Genomic DNA, 21,125 nt, shown 5'->3' with positions numbered 1-21,125 from the left:
TCTTTTTTTAGTTTTTACATTTGGTGGTCAGAAGAATGAATAGCACAGCACTGACTTCTAATCTTGTTGCATTTTACTTTTTTATTATAAAAATTTGCAAGTGCATTTCAATAAATTAGAATGTTGTGGAAAACTTCATTTATTTCTGTAATTCAACTCAAATTACGAAACTTGTGTATTAAATAAATTCAATGCACACTGACTGAAGTAGTTTAAGGGGGCTTCCACATTGGCAGTTAAGTGCGGAACGGGGCACCGTTCGCATGACAAATCTCTAATGTGAAAGCTGTCATCGGACCCTGGTGCGCGCTTGGGTACCAAACCTGAGACTACCTGGAGAAGGTGGTCTGAGTTCGGTTGCTCCCAAACTGTGACGCAGTTCGTGTGAATGTGCAAGAAACACGGACTCGGGAGCGCACTTGTTCAGGAAGTAAAGTATCCTGCCCATGCGTAACACTGTCGATATCATTGTTACCTAAACAGACGAGAGAGCCGAGGTCAATTCCACACACTCCTAAAAGTAAAAAGAGTATTTAAGTAAAATGTAATAATTAAAATTAATTATTATGCTGTGCATAATAGCACCAAAAAAACATCGCGTTGTGTTCTCCAGGCATTTTCCGTGTGCGATGATGTAAAGTGACTGCAAACGCACCTGGGTTTGATACAACTATTGAGTGTGAAAGCAGACCAACGCTGTGGGCAGCGCTGGGAACAATTGGCGGCAGCAAACAAGCCCAGTGTATAAAGCCCTCTAAGTCTTTGGTTCTTTTAATTTTGATGATTTTGGCTCACATTTAACACCTGATGGCATTTCTTCTGGGCTTTTGAGTTACAACAAATATGTTTTAGAAACACACGGTTATAACAGCCAGAGAAAAGACTAAGACAGAAGTCAAGGGTCAAGAGCCCAACTAAAGCAAACACTGATCTCTAACATGGTTACTTCAAATGAAACAATAAATCAACATCTAAACCTTAGTTCATTCTCAATAAGATCTTCTGTAGACGTCTGACAGAAATAAAGTCAGTCTGGTTATTAATAAGTGGAGCTGGTGATGCTGTTTGTGGGGTTGTTTAATCAGATCTTGAGAGATTTCATGTATTTTATTTCAGTTGATTTCATCTAAGGCTGTGTCTGAAGTCAGTTGTAGTAGTTCTTGTGTTTCTCTTTTCTTCAGTGATTCCAGGGCCGGCCCGCGGCATAGGCTGTAAAGGCAAATGCTAAGGGCGCCACTCATCCATAGGGGCGCCAGAATGAGTGAACGAGTGAATGCTTTTTTTTTTTTATACATTTTTTTTTTTATTATAGGCTACTTTTTAAAAACCATTAATTCGAAATACTACCAAATAAAGCAAAAAAAAAAAAAAAAAAGTCCGGCTCTTCAATCCTTCCCCGCCCATCGAGTGCTTGAAGTGCGTCAGAAACAGAGCGCGCGCACGATCAGTTGTTGGTAATTTGTTGTGTAGCGTGCCCGACGCCGCATCCAATGTAGACAGCACTGCTTTTGTTAACACACAGCTCGTAGAAACGGGCCTGGCAGCTCGCGCCAGTTCTAGACACGGTGAAAGTTTCCTGATTGTGAAAACTTTTGAACACGATGAAGATGACCAAATTTGTCTTATTTTGTTGAAATATATTTTTTTCCATTTAGTTCTGCCCTTCGTAAGCAACAGAAGATACTTGTATGTTTCCCAGTACACAAATTAAGCACAATTTACCTTGATCTTCAAATTTCAAAAGTTTTCACCCCCAGCTCTTAATGCATCTTGTTTCCTTCTGGAGCTTGTGTTTGAGTCCCTCAAATGTCCTCAGTCCGAAAAGATGCATCTCAAAATCATAAAGTCACTGCTGGAAAGGGTTCAAATATGCAAAGATGCTGGAAAACTGAAGAATCTGCAGGACCTTAAAGATTTTTCTGAAGAACGCTGCTCAGTTTAACTGTTCAGAACAAACAAGGGACTCATGCACAACCATCACAAAACAGAAAGACAGTCGAGGATCATCAGGTGACCACACACAGTACTAAGAACCAAAGGTTCCCAAACTTTTGAGTGGGGTTATTTTAATAATTTCAGCATTTTTTTTTGTCTTGTGGACTAAATGTTAATATCTTTTATGTACAATACCTTACTCAGGACAGTACTAAATAAAAAATAACATGCATTTACCCACTGGGCAAAGTTATGTCCAGTTGACGTCTTTTTATGTCTTTGCAGACGTTGAAAAGACGTCCACTGAGGAGCCAGAATGAAAGTTTTTATGACGTTTTTTTTGACGTCTTCTGTACGTCTGATTTAGACGTTCACAGAACCTCCTTACAAGGTTCAAAACTAGTTCAAAAGTGGTCAGTGGAAATATTTCAACATCATTTAAGGTTCATTTAGACATCATTTATACTGTTTCTGGACCAAATCAACACTCTCAGGATGCATTAGATTTCGACTCATGTTATTTCAATGTAATTTCCAGACACTGTGTTTGTCCTAAAATCAAGAAAATAAAATAATCTTCATGAAATAATGAAATAACTGATGATTGAGCATGTGGTAAAATCAACTGTAAAATCGACATTAAATCTCTGAAGATCTCAGCAGAGGAGGATCAAACATCTCCACAAACAGCTTCACTCATTAAATTGACTTTATTTCTGTCAGACATCTAGAGAAGCTCTTATTGAGAATTAACAGAGGTTTAAATGTTGATATTTGATTCATTTGAAGTCACCATTGTGGTGGACAGTGTTTGGTTTAGTTGGGATCTTGGTCCTCATTCTTCTTGTGTTAGCTTGTCTCTGGCTGTTATAACTGTGTGTTTGTGAAACACTGTTGTTGTAGCAAAGAAAGACACATTTAAGAGAGCTCAGGTATTATCAGCTCTTTGTTGGTGATGATAAAGTCATCACATTACAAGTATCTGAGGTCATGAAATAAGTGTTGTTTTGTTTGCATATATCTCCTAAACCTTTTGACTCTACAGTACAGCCACCTAGAGCAAAATACTTATTTTGAAGTGTGACAAAATGCATGCATTTGAAATATTTTGAGCAAAAGCATCATGTACTCACACACAGACATCAAGATTTAGCATATGCATCACAACAATGGTGACAATCAAAACAAACAAAACTGCTTCATAGCACAAACTCATCCTTATTTTCCAGACTTTTTTGTTTTAATCGTCACCATTGATGTGATGCATATCCACAATCTTGATGTCTGTGTGTGACTACATGATGTCTTTTAAAAAATAAGTACATTCTTTATTTCTACAAAGTGTCTGTCCATGAAAATAAATACAGAGTTGCAACAAAACATTAATAACGTATTGTGCTATAGTTTAATCACCATTAAAAGCAAGATGATAACGCTTGATCTTAATGCTCTCTGCCACAATAAGAGTTTTTTATAACACACAGTTATAACAGCCAGAGATAAGCTAACACAAGAAGTATGAGGACCAAGATCCCAACTAAACCAAACACTGTCCACCACAATGGTGACTTCAAATGATGTTGATGTAAATGATGTAAATTGATCCTCCTCTGCTGAGATCTTCAGAGATTTAATGTCTCAATCGTCAGTTGTTTCATTATTTCATGAAGATTATTTTATTTTCTTGATTTTAGGACAAACACAGTGTCTGGAAATTACATTGAAATAACACGAGTCTAAATCTAATGCATCCTGAGAGTGTTGATTTGGTCCCGAAACAGTATAAATTAAATCAAATGATGTTGAAATATTTCCACTGACCACTTTTGAACTAGTTTTGAACCTTGTAAGGAGGTTCTGTGAACGTCTAAATCAGACGTACAGAAGACGTCAAAAAAAGACGTCATAAAAACTTTCATTCTGGCTCCTCAGTGGACGTCTTTTCAACGTCTGCAAAGACATAAAAAGACGTCCACTGGACGTAACTGTGCACAGTGGGTAGTATGATCTCTCTTATTTTTTGAAAATAACTCATATTTTCACAGATTCTGCAAGGGTTTCCCAAACAGATTCCCAAACTTTCGAGCCCCACTGTATGTCTGTATGTATGTATGTGTATATATATATATATATATATATATATATATATATATATATATACTATTTTATAACTTACCAATCTGACGGTAAATTATATACTATATATATATATACTATTTTATAACTTACCAATCTGACGGCACCAGCACAAACAGAACAAAACAAACATTTGAAACATTTTCTTTAGTTGTTCAGTGTCTGATCTAAGAAGAATATCCGCTAAAAACACTCAAGCTGATGTGTGAATCCTCCCACAACGGACCTCCTGTTCACACCTGCCTTTGCATAGTTCATAATGTTATAGTTCATCTGGCCCTTATTAAGACTAATTGTGTGTGGGTGTGTGTGTATATATATATATATATATATATATATATATATATATATATACATATATATATATATATATCAGTTACACATACACATACTTTTTTACAGATAGTTCTCAGACTATTAAATTGAAGTAGAATAATCCAGAAGTAGAAGAATAAGGATGAATATCAGAAGAACTATAGAAAAACTGAGCCACTTGTGATTTAAAATGGTTATATATAAATACATTTTTTGATTGCTTGTGGGAAAAAAAGTACAAAGTTAAAACCATTTGCCATTTCACACCAAGTTTACCCAAGGTTCATCTCCTGAGTCAAACTGAAACCTGCTGTGGTCGGCTTTCAGAAATGGGGTTTGATCTGCTGGGTGGACAAACCTGTTGTATGTGTAGTTTGTAGGTGAAAGACTTCTTCCTGTCCTGCTGTTATGAGCAGCTTTTAAAACCTTCTGTTTTAATCTACAGAAATAATTATGATGAGAAACTGTTTCTGACACAGAGGGAGTGAAACAATAACAAAATTGTCATGTGTAACGTACAATTACTTTAGTATACTTTTAACAATTAAGCTTGTACTTGTTTGACTTATTACAGGTAAACATTTCCCTTTGTATGCACACATTATTCAATTATATTAACAAACAAACAAAAATATAGATTTTCCCCACATTTTATTGTAAAATAAATAAATATATTTTATATTGCTGTTATTAGCGAACTCTCATTTGTTGTAAATGAAAGTGAAAGTGAGCAATGTGATGGCCAAGTAAGATGACCTATACTGAGAGTTTGTGCTCTACATTTAACCCATCCAAGTGCACACACAGCAATGAACACACACACCATTCACAATTGAGGTTAGGTGCCTTGCTCAAGTGTCTTACCTCAGTCATGGGTACAGAATGTGGAAGAGAGTGCTGTTCATTCACTCCCTCCACCCAAAACTCAAGACTCAAACCCACCACCTTCAGGTTACAAGCCTGACTCTTTAACCATTAGATCAAAACTGCCCATCAATTATAAGTTTGGATGGTGTGAAAAATCCATCCACTGTGCGAAAAACCTTAGTGGCCTTTAACCTTTTCATTCCAATGACTTTTACTGTTTTAATGTTATAGCTAAAAAAGTCTTATAATGGTTTTAGTAGATTCCCAGATCAGTGACTGAATTGAAATGGAACCATAGTGACCTGAAACCTAAAATGATATCTTCTAAATGCATGTAAAACCAGAGACAGTGATATATTTCATGTAATACTGAGGTATACAAACTGTAAATATGAAAAAAAATCTACTGATAACCAAAGCAGAAAGGTGTAAACATCAGTCAAACATATCAGTAAAACCGACTATCAGTCGATCTATAGTATTACAGTCTTTGTTTAGAGACTGAGTTCTGTCTTCAGGTTCTATATATAATGGTGTTAACCACAGTAATATGAGCATGACAGAATGGCAAAAGTATACAGCTTATTTAAAAAGATGGAAACATGATAAATAGCTAATCTCGGTTTAAATGAGTTTGTTATTGTTCAAACAGGCATCAGGAAGGCAATGAAAAGGCAAGGGGTCTTGTTCTGTCTGTTGTTTCTTGAACGGTTCCAGCAGCATCGACTTATAGCAATGTAGAGCTGTAGCAGGGACACGTGATTTTCACCTTTGGACACTAGAGAGAGATAATGAGCTTGAACTACTTTTGATAAAATGTGCAGTAAAAACCACTAATGCACTTAATGTTCAATGAAATAGTCTAATAAGAATAAATTAAGAGCCATAAATGACAGACAAAAGGGCACGCTGAAGGGTGGAATCATTTTTATAAAGAAACTACATTTCCGTACGATAGAACATTTAGTACAGTTTCTGAATGCTGTGCGATTTGTGGGGCATCAAATTAAAGCAATAATATTTCGGACATCACGATAACAACTTAAGAGAGGCACACGTGCAAAATTATATATGCGTAAAATAAAATGAAATCAAAAGATGTCATACAAAGGCAGCGTCCTGTATGAGCTTTATCATCAGTTCCAGTAGACAGTATTTGATCAGCGTTTTTTAGGGACATTTTCATACACAGCATTTGTCTTTGATTTCTGCAAGAAAACACAAACTTAATCAGGAACATTGCTGATGTGACAGAAAATTAATGGCAGACCAAAGTTATGTTTCTCTCTGAATAACCTTTACAACAAGACCTTATTGATGTTTCTATAAAATCATATTATATCATATCATAAAATAGTTTTAAATTCCCAAATCAGTAGAAATGAACATCAAGTAAAGGACACAATAGAAGAGCAGCAGTTTTGTTTTTAAAAAAAAACACTGCTACTACAGAACAGACGCTAACACAGAGCAGTTGGAGGATATTACTTCAGTCTTCTAGTTCATCACATGACTTTTTACACCGTTAAATCAAACAAATTATTTCAGTTCTGAAAGTTTGAAAATGGTTGCATTTAACACAAAAGCAGCATGCTTGTTGCAGCACATCTACAAAGCAACAAGCTTTAGTTTGAGCTACATTTCACCTCAGAAGATGAAGAGCAGAGCAGCTGCAGCTCGAGGTCAGACTTCAGCACAGGTAACATGAGGCAACAACTGTTTTTTTTCCACTGAAAATCTAATGATATAAAACTGATGCTGTATGATTTATTTTAGAATACCAAACCCATTTATTTATACTGCATGATTGTAAATGGCAGGTTATTTCAGTTAGTAGGCCATACAGGATTGGGTTTGGTGTAATGGTAAAAGTTTTTAAATAAAATCATAACAAGTGATAACATTAAAGTTGCTGTAGTCAGAGCAGCAGACGCTCGCTTTAGTTAAAAATAACAGTGTTCTGTGAATGTTGATGCTTTAATAACAAATATTTATTGGGAGCGTGTATGCTGGGATTATATATATCATGGGGAAAAAAGTAATGTAACAAGTAATGTAACTAATTACAAATTACTTTTGAAATAAAGTAATCCGAACAGTAACGTGATTACTTTTAAAAAGAATAATCAGTAATTTTATGACATTTTCAGAGTAACTTGCCCAACACTGGTCCTGTATAGAGTTAAGCACATAAATGACGTGTAATCATTAGAAGTTAAAAAAGAAAACACAAATGTAAATGTTTTAATGATAGCTAGATTTGCTTGGCTATGAACATTTTATTATATATTACAGGAATTACAGTATGAATGCAAATAAAATGTTTTGACTTTAATAATCTTCATGCACATTTGATTTAGTATAATAAGCTGCTGAACGTCAGCAGATGCGACAGTAGAAATGTCTTTTTGGTTGACATTACAACTTCTCACATTCACTGGCAGACCGTAGCTGGGGTCAGAGGGGCCCTGGTGAAGGTTGCACTAGTGGGCCCTGTTTGAAAGTGTTTAATTTTTATGTTCATTCTATTTATTTATTTGTGCTATTTACACAAGTTTTTTTCAAGTTTGTAGGTGTCCAGGTACAGAAACCAAATAATTAAATGTAAATTAACACTGCATAGTCTTCAATGTAAAATAAAATATACAATCAAACCAATATTTATTCAGACACCTTCAACATTTCTCACATGATCACAGTTTATTTGCTATATATATATTTTTTTAAACTGTGTTAAACTGTGTCAGAACATTTTCATCTTGATAATGTCAGACAACTTTGATAGAAAGCTTATGGATAACAATCAACCAAAAATTCAGACAACTGTTAGTATGACGATATTTACACAACTATCAATACTTTGTTGACCAGTTACCAAGCAGTGATTAATTTTGTTCAGTCTGTGAAAAGGTTGCATTAGCAATTAAAGAAAACACTAAAGCAAAACATGGTCAGGTCAAAGTGTCTGAATGATGTTTGGTCCCAGATTTATTTGTCAATTTTACTAGTCCACAGTATGAAGAATTTTTATAGATAAAATGTCAAATGCACACATCCTATTCCTTTCTCCACTGTTTAATTTCAGTAAGACATAAATATCAGTTTTTTTTTGTTCGAGGATACTGTCCAAGATGGGTATTTTGACATAAATTGTATCTATTTGTCAGTACAAGAGCAAAAATAAGCAAATTTTGACACTTTGAGAAACCTCTGTCTGTGTGCGCCCTGCACATAATACCTCATGTGGGTGCTGAATTGGGTTCCTTCTCATCTTTTTCTGTTTGCATGTTTAAACTGTGATTTGTACTGTATTTGTTCGTTCAGGTGCAGATGGACATGAAGGAAAGCTCGGTGTTGCTGTCCCTGAGACACCTCTCTCTACATGCACACTAAACACAGTACGCGAGTACACAGTTGAGTTTTTTCCACGTCTTGTGTTTGAATGCTTAAAATGCTTAAAAAACACGTGCAAATTATAAGCTTTCGTGACGATGTGCAGAAGTGAAAGGTCAACGGTCCTTTTTAGGCTGGCCTCAGCCAGTCGGTTGAGGGACCCCCTCCTCAGCCGTGGACCCTTATAATCATCACCACCTTTCAACCCACTATTGACGGCTCTGTTCACTGCTGCTCTGTTTGCATAAAAACGCTTGAATATTATATATGGAGTTACAGTAGGCTATAGGTTTAATCAAGAATATTTAAATTAGGTGTATTCCATAAATCCCCCCAAAATTAAATACACAACACCAACACCTTTTAAGACAAAATTGCATTAGTAACATTGTTGCTTACAACCAAATCCACAAATCATTTTCAAAAGCGCTGGGTAAGATTAATGTGAAGTCACCCTGTTCTTCCAGCGGCCAAGTTCTTTTTCATTTATTTATTCAAAGTCAAATGTAATTTATTTATTTTTGCAAGCCAATTAAAATCTTTCCTACACTGTAAAAAAAAAAAAAAAAAGTTGTGTCAACTTAAAAAAATAAGACAACTTATTGCAAGTGCTTGGCACAAGACTGCTAACGTATAAGGTATAATGAACACTGGATTTAACATGCATTATGCACCATGTGTTGAGTTCAGTGTAAAATGCATTGAGTAAAGAAGTTAATATACAAGACTTGGTATGTCCTTGTGCTTTGGACACAAACTTTCAATAATAAAACAAGTTATTTGACCTGTGTTATGGTCTTTTATTTATTTAGACTATTTAAACAATATAAATTTGTGTCCTAGTGTTTAGAGAGTTTGACTCCTAACCCAAGGGTTGTGGGTTTGTAACTCGGGCCGACAATAACACGACTGAGGTGCCCTTGAGAAAGACAGCAAACCCCCAACTGCTCCCTGGGCGCTGCAGTTTAAATGATGAACACTGCTCCCGGTGTGTGTTCACGGTGTGTGTGTGTGTGCGCACTTTGGATGGGTTAAATGTAGAGCTTGAATTCTGAGTATATATATCACCATACTTGGCTGAATATCACTTTTTTCACTTTAAAATTGTGTATGCTTGTAGATAATAGGCCTTGTGTTCAGTAAACAAAAAATATTTTGTTCTGATATTTTTTAGGTTAACATGACTATTTATGTTGTGACAACTTGCGATATTAAGTTATTTTAAGTTGGGTGGACTTTAGTCCACGTTTGTTAAGTTTACTCAAAAAAGTGCTTGCAATAAGTTTTTTTTTTTTTTTTTTACAGTGATTAAAAGCAGTGGACTATAGTGTTTGTGTTTTGTCAGTGAGAACTGTTTTGGGAAAGAATAAAAGAGCACGATTATATGTGGACAAAGAAGCGCCCCTCTTCACTCCCAGCAAACACTGAAGTCTACGTGTTTTTTAGTTCATTTAGATCATATTTTACATGCCTTGTTGAGTTTGATTGCTTCCATTGTCCTTATTTGTCTCTTAAGTCTCTTTGAATAAAAGCATCTGCTGAATGACTAAATGTATAGAAAAGGAAAAAAAGCTTGACTATCCTTTGAAGACAGGTGCTGGCAGTTGGGCCACTAAACCACCCACGTCTGTTCACTGACCGTCTGATGCACATTAAATGCAAAACTGACTGCAACAACTTCTTGCAACACAGGCATGAATGATCTTACCTTTTTGTGTGTTTTGGGTTTACACAATGCTGAATCAGAGTCTTCTTCATGGGTTTGGACTGCATTAATAACTACAAGCGTGTTAAAATTAAACAATTTCAGTATAATTTCAACATTTGTATCTTAAAATATATTTCGACAGATTAATTGCTTTTCCTGCTGACCTGTTTTTCTACGTTTCTTGTAGATACAGCAAATCACAACTGCAGCTACGATCAACAGAGATCCAGCAGCAGCAGCAGGGATCAGTATGTAAAATAACCGTAGACCTCTCTCTTTAACTGATAGTTCTGCAATTGATCAAATGAGCCATTGGTGTGAATCTGTCTGTCTGCTCTACAACAAACCCTAACATCAGTACTTAATAACTGATATCACTGGTGATATAGCTGAAGACGTACCTGAGTGAATCTGACAGAGTTTGCTGATGTCCAGATGTGTGGTCTGGTTTGTGATGGGATTGTTGATCACACAGCTTTAGCTGTTTTTCTCCTGATATTCCACCTCCAGAGGTAGAGAGAGACTGATGCTGAGATCAGACACACTGATGCTGGACAATAAACTGTTTCCTTTGTACCAGGAGAGAGTCACATGACCCACATTCACCACTGAACACAACAATGAACAATTCTGCTGTGATGATGAAGATGAGGATGATGATGATGATGATGAAGATATTTTTGAAAAATCCCTGGTAATGTTAGGAGTTGGCAGGCGAGCTGAAAACACAAGAGTATAAACAGAAACATGGACAAATGCATGTAGCATCATAAGCAACAATCTTGGGGTTTTAGTATTTTGCTATAAAATGATTGACATTGTCTTCATATAAAAATTGCAATGTTTAGTGAATAGGGCCGTTCTGTACACTTTAAAATATTTAAGGTTTCATTATTACAGCTATAGATATAAACAATATATTGACTTGGTTCTTGTGGGGGTGAGAAAAAATAAAAATAAAAACTCTTTTATATCCAGTCTTAATATAAAGTCTTAGAAATAATGTATATGCTTTTATGAAGTTTAAGTCAAAGTTTAAGTACTGTTCAAGTCAAATGCAAGTGCCTCACCGTGACCTCCAAAATGAGGTACAAGTCAATTTATTTATTTTTGGTAATCAACTTTGTTCTGTAGATTGAGCTTAATATGAATTGTAACTAAAATATATCTTTAATAAAAGAAGATATTAAAAATGAGGCAAATTATACTCACCAAAGACAGAAACACTGAATGTTTTTGATGAAAGTTGCGCTCCAATGATCTCTAGTTTATATTCTCCAGTGTGTTGAGTTGTGATGTTTGTGATGGTCAGAGATCCAGTCTGTCTGTCCAGATTCAGTCTGTTTCTGAATCTCCCATCAACATCAGGTGTGAAGAATATTCCAGAGGCTTTATGTATTTGAGCTATCAGAGTGTGTTCTGCTACAACATTCCACATTATTTCATCATCTTCATGTATTTCAGTAACATCAGTGTGAAGAGTGACAGAATCTCCCTCCATCACTGACACTGACTGTGTTTCATTTGTCTCAGAACCAAACACACCTGAAGAAACAAACAATAGACTTGTTTACTTTAGATTTACAAATGTAAACATGTATTCAGCTTGTAATATTTAAATGTGAAATGAATAACAGCAGCAGATATGCAACATAAAACGTTGACATATACGAGTAATTTGGTCTTTAATTTATTTGAATTATTTAATTTATATCCTGAAAGGCAAAACATATATGGGAAATGGCATGTAAAGTTAATAACGGCCTAGTGAAACAATACATTTATTTGGGTCATTAAACAGTATCACTGAAATGAGACCTAAAACCAAGTCAAATATCTCAGTTTGATTTGAAGATCATTTAATGTTTTATATCTCTGAAATAAAAAGGAAGATGTAAAAATATTTGTATAACTTACCAATCAAACGCCACCAGCACAAACAGAGAAAAACAAGCACATGAAACATTTTCTTTAACAGTTCAGTGTTTGATCTAATAAAACTATCTGCTGCTAAACCCTCAAACTGTTCATCTGGTGTTTGAATCCTCCTCCGACAGAGCCTGACCTTCCCAGTCACACACACACACACACACACACACACACACACACACACACACACACACACACACACACAGACAGACAGACAGACAGTTAAGTTAACTTTAATCGTTAACAGTGGGATACGCTTTATCAAAAAGTCTTTATACAAATTTAAAACCTTTTTGTTATTTAACATTAATGGTTTGACTTTTTTATATGTAGGCCTTGAAAAATAGAATATTTTGCATATGATTAATAGTCAAACTGAATTTAATGAAGAAATAAACAGTTTAAAATGGTTTTATGATCATTCAGCAAATTGCATCGCCGGTCTGAGGTGTGACAGCAGCTCATTTTTTGAGTCAAACTGAAACCAGCTGTGGTTGGTTTTCTTCAGAAACATGCTTTGATCTGTTGAGGGGGCCAGGCATCTTTTGCATATGAGTGGCCATTTGTTTGATGTGTATTTAGTTTAAAGATGAAGCGTCTTTTTCCGGTCCTGCTGCTATGAACCTCACAACTGATGCCCTCACAGAACCTTTTTTCAGTGAGATTAAATTAATCCATGTAAAATGGTAAAATCTGAGTCACAGGTGAGATTTTAAACTGGATTGTAATGAATGCACACTTTGTTTTTTTAGCTTTTAAGTGTGACTTTTAATTAGAAACAAGAATGTCTATAAAAATATATGCTGTTAGGATTAGGCTCCTTCAAATCAACATTAGAAAAGATGTGAACTTGTTACATCACACACACATGCACAAGTACAAGTTTAATACAAGCTTATGCAAAGTTATGTGCTGCTAAAACAATACACAAAACTAACAGACTGAACATTTTCAAGTGTTTGTCTGGTACCTATGTGATCTAAATAAAACTAAATTCAAAACATTGAATTAAATCCCATGAACATAAAGAGAGATATTTGAATATCGACAATATTGGCTTTGCAATAGTAAAAAAAAAATATATATAATGCCACCCTAAAAGAAATCCTTGCCACCCCTGCTGCCACCCCAGTTGGCAGCAACAGATTAAAACTGCAGTGAATGCTGCAGCACGAGAGGACGCCACAGTGGCAAGAAACAGATTTGTTTGGAAAACTAAAAAAAAAGTAACCAGGAACCAGGAGTCGCGACGAGACACAGGAGGAAAGAGGTAAAAATGGATCTATCAAGAAATGAAGCTATAATGAAAGCACAGTGCTAGCATAGTTGTGTAGTCTAATACGTGATACGATACCCACTTTAAAAAGCGTGAGGAAACGTAACAACTTTTTTTTTTGTGTCAGAACTTTCACACTTTCATAAATTCACCCCGTCTGTGTTTGCGAAGCGACACGGATTGAATCACGGAATTCAGTCACAAATGGAACTTACTGTATAAAGCAGAACGTCACGGAATTCAGACATTTTTGAAGGAATAAATAAAAAGTAGTCTGTACATTTAATCAAATCTCGATATGAACTACTGTCTTAAAGGTGTTGTTATACACGTCATGTTATGTTATATACAATGAGCGCTCAATATGTGCTCTACTACACACACACACACACTGAGGCACGCGCTGTGTTTTCAGCTTTTCACAACATTAACACATGATGTAGGCTACACGTGCACAGCGCGCCCTTTGGGGCCCGCGTGGGCCCACTGCGGGCTAAAAATCTTGCCCGTGTGGACAGCCCACTGTGGGCCCCAATACCGGCGTGAAATGCGGGCCATGTGTGAGCCCCACACTGCGGGGCCCATGTGGGGCCTGAGTGGGACAGCCCAAAAGTGTGGGTTGAGTGTGAGTGAGTGTGTGAGTGTGTCACACAAATCTGAGTGGGCCCCCAATAGGACCAATTTTGTGCCCATAACATGACCACAGGTATGTACACAGTGTGGGCTGGGTGTGGGCACAGTGGGAAGAGTGTGGGTACGGTGTGGGCACAGTGGGAAGAGTGTGGGTAAAGTGTGGGCACAGTGGGAAGAGTGTGGGGACATTGTGGGCTGGGTGTGGGCACAGTGGGGAGAGTGTGGGGACAGTGTAGGCTGGGTGTGGGCACAGTGGGGAGAGTGTGGGGACAGTGTAGGCTGGGTGTGGGCACAGTGGGGAGAGTGCGGGGACAGGGTGGGCTGGGTGTGGGCACAGTGGGGAGAGTGCGGGGACAGTGTAGGCTGGGTGTGGGCACAGTGGGGAGAGTGTGGGTACAGTGTAGGCTGGGTGTGGGCACAGTGGGGAGAGTGTGGGGACAGTGTAGGCTGGGTGTGGGCACAGTGGGGAGAGTGTGGGGACAGTGTAGGCTGGGTGTGGGCACAGTGGGGAGAGTGTGGGGACAGTGTAGGCTGGGTGTGGGCACAGTGGGGAGAGTGTGGGTACAGTGTAGGCTGGGTGTGGGCACAGTGGGGAGAGTGTGGGTACAGTGTAGGCTGGGTGTGGGCACAGTGGGGAGAGTGTGGGTACAGTGTAGGCTGGGTGTGGGCACAGTGGGGAGAGTGTGGGGACAGTGTAAGCTGGGTGTGGGCACAGTGGGGAGAGTGTGGGTACAGTGTAGGCTGGGTGTGGGCACAGTGGGGAGAGTGTGGGGACAGTGTAGGCTGGGTGTGGGCACAGTGGGGAGAGTGTGGGGACAGTGTAGGCTGGGTGTGGGCACAGTGGGGAGAGTGTGGGAATACTGTGGGCCAAAAGTATGCCCTCTATTCGTCCAAAGTAGCGTCCTAGCTGAAAATGTGGACCTAGGGTGGACCCACAGTATGCCCACACTTTGGAGGGAAATGTGGACATAAACCTGTGTAGGGCCTTTGTGGCCCTTACAAATAAAACTTTTTACCTGCAGAATGCTGCAATATTACTATAAAATCACATGCAGAATAATTATAAGATGAAAGTAGAAGTAATAAATTAAAGAGTCATAAATTTCAAATACTTTGATTTATTCCTGGCCATGTAGTAAATGCAGAAAAACACTGTTCATAAGTTTAGGATAGGTAAGATTTGTAAATGTTTTTGAAACAAGTCTCTTATGCTCACCAAAACTACATTTATTTGATAAGAAATACAGTTAAAGCAGTATTATTATGAAACATTACAATTTTAAATAACCGTTAAAATAATTACTGTTTTACTATGATGTTTAATTTTCAGCAGCCATTACTCGTCTTTTGTGTCATACAATCCAAAAGAAATTATTAAAATTGGTGCTCAACAAACTTTTTTTTTTTTTTTTTAGCATCTCAAAAACAGTTGTGCTGCTTCATTTTTGGAAACAGTAATATATTTTTTTCAGGTTACTTTGAATAGAGGTTGTAGGAGCCATTTTGGGGATGGTAAAGTTTTTGTCCACTAGGTGGTGCTGTGGCTAGGTTTAATCAGAGCACCTGAGCAACAAGTGTCTGCGTTGGTGGTTGCACTCACAGAAATATTTCACCCAAAATTTAAGATTTATGTAATTTGATTACATAACAAATTCCCATTTATATTTTTTTCATAATTTTAACACAAATCTACCAAATAAACTTTATACGATTTATTTTCATTAGTATAATAAAACCTATTTATTTTAAATGCATAATCCTTAGGTTTATGTAATTAGTTTATGTAAAGTGTAATTATTCGTACAGGGACCGGATAGCCCTTAGCAAAGGGCCCCGGACCCCATACTCCCGGAGCACCCTCCACAGGCCGCCGCGAGGGACACAGTCGAATGCCTTCTCCAAATCCACAAAGCACATGTGGACTGGTTGGGCAAACTCCCATGAACCCTCCAGCACCCCGTAGAGGGTATAGAGCTGGTCCAGTGTTCCACGGCCTGGACGAAAACCACACTGTTCCTCCTGAATCCGAGGTTCAACTATCGGCCGGATTCTCCTCTCCAGTACCCTGGCATAGACTTTCCCAGGGAGGCTGAGAAGTGCGATCCCCCTGTAGTTGGAACACACCCTCCGGTCCCCCTTCTTAAAAAGAGGGACCACCACCCCAGTCTGCCATCCCAGAGGCACCGTCCCCGACTGCCACGCGATGCTGCAGAGGCGTGTCAGCCAAGACAGCCCCACAACATCCAAAGACTTGAGGTACTCAGAGCGGATCTCATCCACCCCCGGTGCCTTGCCACCGAGGAGTTTCTTGACTACCTCGGTGACTTCAGCTTGGTTGATGGACGAGTCCACATCTGAGCCCTCAGCATCTGCTTCCTCAATGGAAGACGTGACAGCGGGATTGAGGAGATCCTCGAAGTATTCCTTCCACCGTCCAACGACATCCCCAGTTGAGGTCAACAGCTCCCCACCTCTACTGTAAACAGCATTGGTAGGGCGCTGCTTCCCTCTCCTGAGGCGCTGGACGGTTTGCCAGAATCTCTTCGAGGCCGACCGATAGTCCTTCTCCATGGCCTCACCGAACTCCTCCCAGGCCCGAGTTTTTGCCTCCACAACCACCCGGGCTGCAGTCCGCTTGGCCTGCCAGTACCTATCAGCTGCCTCAGGAGTCCCACAAGCCAACCAGGCCCAATAGGATTCCTTCTTCAGCTTGACGGCATCCCTTACTTCCGGTGTCCACCACCGGGTTCGGGGATTGCCGCCTCGACAGGCACCGGAGACCTTACGGCCACAGCTCCGAGCGGCCGCTTCGACAATGGAGGTGGAGAACATGGTCCACTCGGACTCAATATCTCCAGCCTCCCTCGGGATCCGGTCAAAGCTCTGCCGGAGGTGGGAGTTGAAGATCTCTCTGACAGGAGGCTCTGCCAAACGTTCCCAGCAGACCCTCACAGTACGTTTGGGTCTGCCGAGTCTGTCCAGCTTCCTCCCCCGCCATCGGATCCAACTCACCACCAGGTGGTGATCAGTTGACAGCTCCGCCCCTCTCTTCACCCGAGTGTCCAAGACATACGGCCGGAGGTCGGATGAAACGACCACAAAGTCGATCATCGACCTACGGCCTAGGATGTCATGGTGCCACGTGTACTGATGGACACCCTTATGCTTGAACATGGTGTTCGTTATGGACAAGCTGTAACTAGCACAGAAGTCCAATAACTGAACACCACTCGGGTTCAGATCAGGGGGGCCGTTCCTCCCAATCACGCCCCTCCAGGTGTCACTGTCGTTGCCCACGTGGGCATTGAAATCCCCCAGTAAAACGACGGAGTCCCCAGTCGGAGCACTTTCCAGCACCCCTCCCAGAGACTCCAAGAAGGCCGGGTACTCTGCACTGCCGTTCGGCCCGTAGGCACAAACGACAGTGAGAGACCTATCCCCGACCCGAAGGCGCAGGGAAGCGACCCTCTCGTTCACCGGGGTAAACTCCAACACATGGCAGCTGAGCTGGGGGGCTATAAGCAGACCCACACCAGCCCGCCGCCTCTCACCATGGGCAACTCCAGAGTGGTGAAGAGTCCATCCTCTCTCGAGGGGTGTGGTTCCAGAGCCCAAGCTGTGCGTAGAGGTGATCCCGACTATCGCTAGTCGGAACCTCTCAACCTCACGCACAATCTCGGGCTCCTTTCCCGCCAGTGAGGTGACATTCCACGTCCCTAGAGCTAGTTTCCGTGTCCAGGGATCGGGCTGTCGAGGCCCCCGCCTTCGACTGCTGCCCGATTCTCTAAGCACCGGCCCCTTACAGTCCCTCCTGTAGGTGGTGAGCCCACGGGAAGGCGGCCCCACGTCGCTCCTTCGGGCTGAGCCCGGCCGGACCCCGTGGGGAGAGGCCCGGCCACCAGGCGCTCGCATACGAGCTCCAACCCCGGGCCTGGCTCCAGGGTGGGGCCCCGGCTGCGCCATACCGGGCGACGTCACGGTCCTTTTATGTGATCTTTTCATAAGGGGTTTGTGAACCGCTCTTAGTCTGACCCGTCGCTTAGGACCTGTTTGCCTTGGGAGACCCTACCAGGGGCATATAGCCCCGGACAACATAGCTCCTAGGGTCATTCGGGTACTCAAACCCCTCCACCACGTTAAGGTGGCAGTTCAAGGAGGAGCAGGAGCCTGTACGACCGGAGCAGGAGCTTGGTTCGTATTGCCAGCAGTAAGTCAGACTTGTTCCCGGTGCGTGTTGGACTCCGGCAGGGCTGCCCTTTGTCGCCGGTTCTGTTCATGATTTTTATGGACAGAATTTCTAGGCGCAGCCAGGGGCCGGAGGGGGTCAGGTTTGGTGACAACACGATTTCGTCTCTGCTCTTTGCGGATGATGTTGTCGTGTTGGCTTCATCAAGCCAGGACCTTCAGCATGCACCGGGACGGTTTGCAGCCGAGTGTGAAGCGGCTGGGATGAGAATCCGCACCTCCAAATCCGAGGCCATGGTCCTCAGTCGGAAAAGGGTGGCTTGCCCACTTCAGGTTGGTGGAGAGTTCCTGCCTCAAGTGGAGGAGTTTAAGTATCTTGGGGTCTTGTTCACGAGTGAGGGAAGGATGGAACGGGAGATTGACAGACGGATCGGTGCAGCTTCTGCAGTAATGCGGTCGATGTACCGGTCTGTCGTGGTGAAGAAAGAGCTGAGCCGCAAGGCGAAGCTCTCGATTTACCGGTCAATCTACGTTCCTACTCTCACCTATGGTCATGAGCTTTGGGTCATGACCGAAAGGACAAGTGAAGTGAAGTGTGAAGTGAAGTGAAGTGACATTCAGCCAAGTATGGTGACCCATACTCAGAATTTGTGCTCTGCATTTAACCCATCCGAAATGCACACACACAGAGCAGTGAACACACACACACACACACTGTGAGCACACACCCGGAGCAGTGGGCAGCCATTTATGCTGCAGCGCCCGGGGAGCAGTTGGGGGTTCGATGCCTTGCTCAAGGGCACCTAAGTCGTGGTATTGACTTAGGTGCCAAGATCCCGGATACAGGCGGCCGAAATGAGCTTTCTCCGCAGGGTGGCTGGGCGATCCCTTAGAGATAGGGTGAGAAGCTCAGTCACCCGGGAGGAGCTCAGAGTAGAGCCGCTGCTCCTCCACATCGAGAGGGGTCAGCTGAGGTGGCTCGGGCATCTGTTCCGGATGCCTCCTGGACGCCTTCCCGGGAAGGTGTTCCGGGCGCGTCCCACTGGGAGGAGACCCCGGGGAAGACCTAGGACACGCTGGAGAGACTATGTCTCCCGGCTGGCCTGGGAACGCCTCGGTGTCCCCCCAGAAGTGCTGGAGGAAGTGTCTAGGGAGAGGGAAGTCTGGGGTTCTCTGCTTAGACTGCTGCCCCCGCGACCCGGCCCTGGATAAGCGGAAGAAGATGGATGGATGGATGGATGGTAATTATTCTTAATTAATAATAAAAAGTTTATTTATTTAAAATCCATAAAGTTTATTGTATAAATTGCATAATAATTAAGAGAACAAAATCAGGATAATTAAAAAAGTTAAATAACATTTATTTGAATCATGTTTAATGTATGCTTATATACGAAACCAAATTACATTTATACATTTAGCTAAAGCTTTTATCCAAAGCGACTTACAATTGCCACATATGTCAGAGGTCACACACCTCTGGAGCAACTAGGGGTTAAGTGTCTTGCTCAGGGACGCATTGGTGTCTCACAGTGGATTCGAACCCAGGTCTCTCACACCAAAGACATGTGTCTTATCCACTGTGCTAGCACCACCCCATCTCCAAATTAAACAATGCATCACATTTATGCAATTGTTTCCCCATCTTATAAAAAAATAGAATTAGACAAACACAAAAACAACTCTATATTAGGTTATTTGTGAACTTACCCACTGTGCAAAGTTACTCCAGTGGACGTCTTTTTATGTCTTTGCAGACGTTGAAAAGACGTCCACTGAGGAGCCAGAATGAAAGTTTTATGACGTCTTTTTTTGACGTCTTCTGTACGTCTGATTTAGACGTTCACAGAACCTCCTTACAAGGTTAAAAACTAGTTCAAAAGTGGTCAGTGGAAATATTTCAACATCATTTAAGGTTCATTTAGACATAATTTATACTGTTTCTGGACCAAATCAACACTCTCAGGATGCATTAGATTTAGACTCATGTTATTTCAATGTCATTTCCAGACACTGTGTTTGTCCTAAAATTTTTGATCATGAGTTATAAGCAGAAAAAGCATAAGGTCATCTGTTACTGCAAGGTTCGACTCAGCAATGCATACATGTTTGTTGCGAAAACAATATTGCAATTGTTTTGAATCAAATTGGTTTGAATTAGTAAAAGGGTCAAGACACTACTTAAAGCAAACCTTGACCACAATTATGGTGGCATAGTGTTTTTTTTTTTTCTTTTACTTTTTTTTTTTTTCATTTGAAGGCTGTGGCTAAATTCAGTTGTAGTTCTTGTGTTTCTCTTTACTTCATTGATGTTGATTGTTAACAGCAGATGTTCATCACTAATGCACAATCATCATTTAATTACTCACTTAATTATCTTTTTAACTTTAACCCTTTGAGGACTTGGATATGACTTGAAGACTTGCTTGTGACTTGAAAGTCCCACCTCTGCTGTCTATTAAATGCCACTCCAATTATGTGATGGTGATTTTAGCGGTGATCACGGAAGCAGCTTTACTGATTAGATGCGCATGATCATATCGTTCGATATATCACCCAGCCCTAGTTTAAAGTAATTATTAAGTTTAAGGATGAAGGTGGAGTGGAAAGTATAAATCCGGTTAGATTGACTGTGGCATTAAAGAAAACAATTGGAGATATAATTGCAACAACCCAGCTAGCATGTATAATCAGCCCGAGCGCGGCTGCCCTGCGGCGCCTGCGGCTTAGACTCGGCATCGGCGTGTG

The 21,125-nt window shown here is 40.6% G+C and overlaps 2 protein-coding genes across 2 annotated transcripts in view; one reads left to right on the top strand and one right to left on the bottom strand.

Moving 5' to 3' along the window:
- LOC132159255 (SLAM family member 5-like) overlaps window positions 1-5,259 on the bottom strand; it is a 151,750-nt gene extending 146,491 nt beyond the window's left edge. The window contains exon 1 of the mRNA XM_059568792.1: window positions 5,251-5,259. Within this exon, the coding sequence (XP_059424775.1) occupies window positions 5,251-5,259 (9 nt within the window). The remainder of the gene's footprint in view (window positions 1-5,250) is intronic.
- The window catches only part of LOC132160265 (carcinoembryonic antigen-related cell adhesion molecule 3-like), a 387,492-nt gene that overhangs the window by 161,047 nt on the left and 205,320 nt on the right, over window positions 1-21,125 (top strand). The gene's annotated exons all lie outside the window — the stretch shown is intronic.

This window comes from Carassius carassius, chromosome 16, assembly GCF_963082965.1.
Source record: "Carassius carassius chromosome 16, fCarCar2.1, whole genome shotgun sequence".
Classification (NCBI taxonomy): domain Eukaryota; kingdom Metazoa; phylum Chordata; class Actinopteri; order Cypriniformes; family Cyprinidae; genus Carassius; species Carassius carassius.
This window is presented reverse-complemented; position numbering and strand designations above follow the sequence as displayed.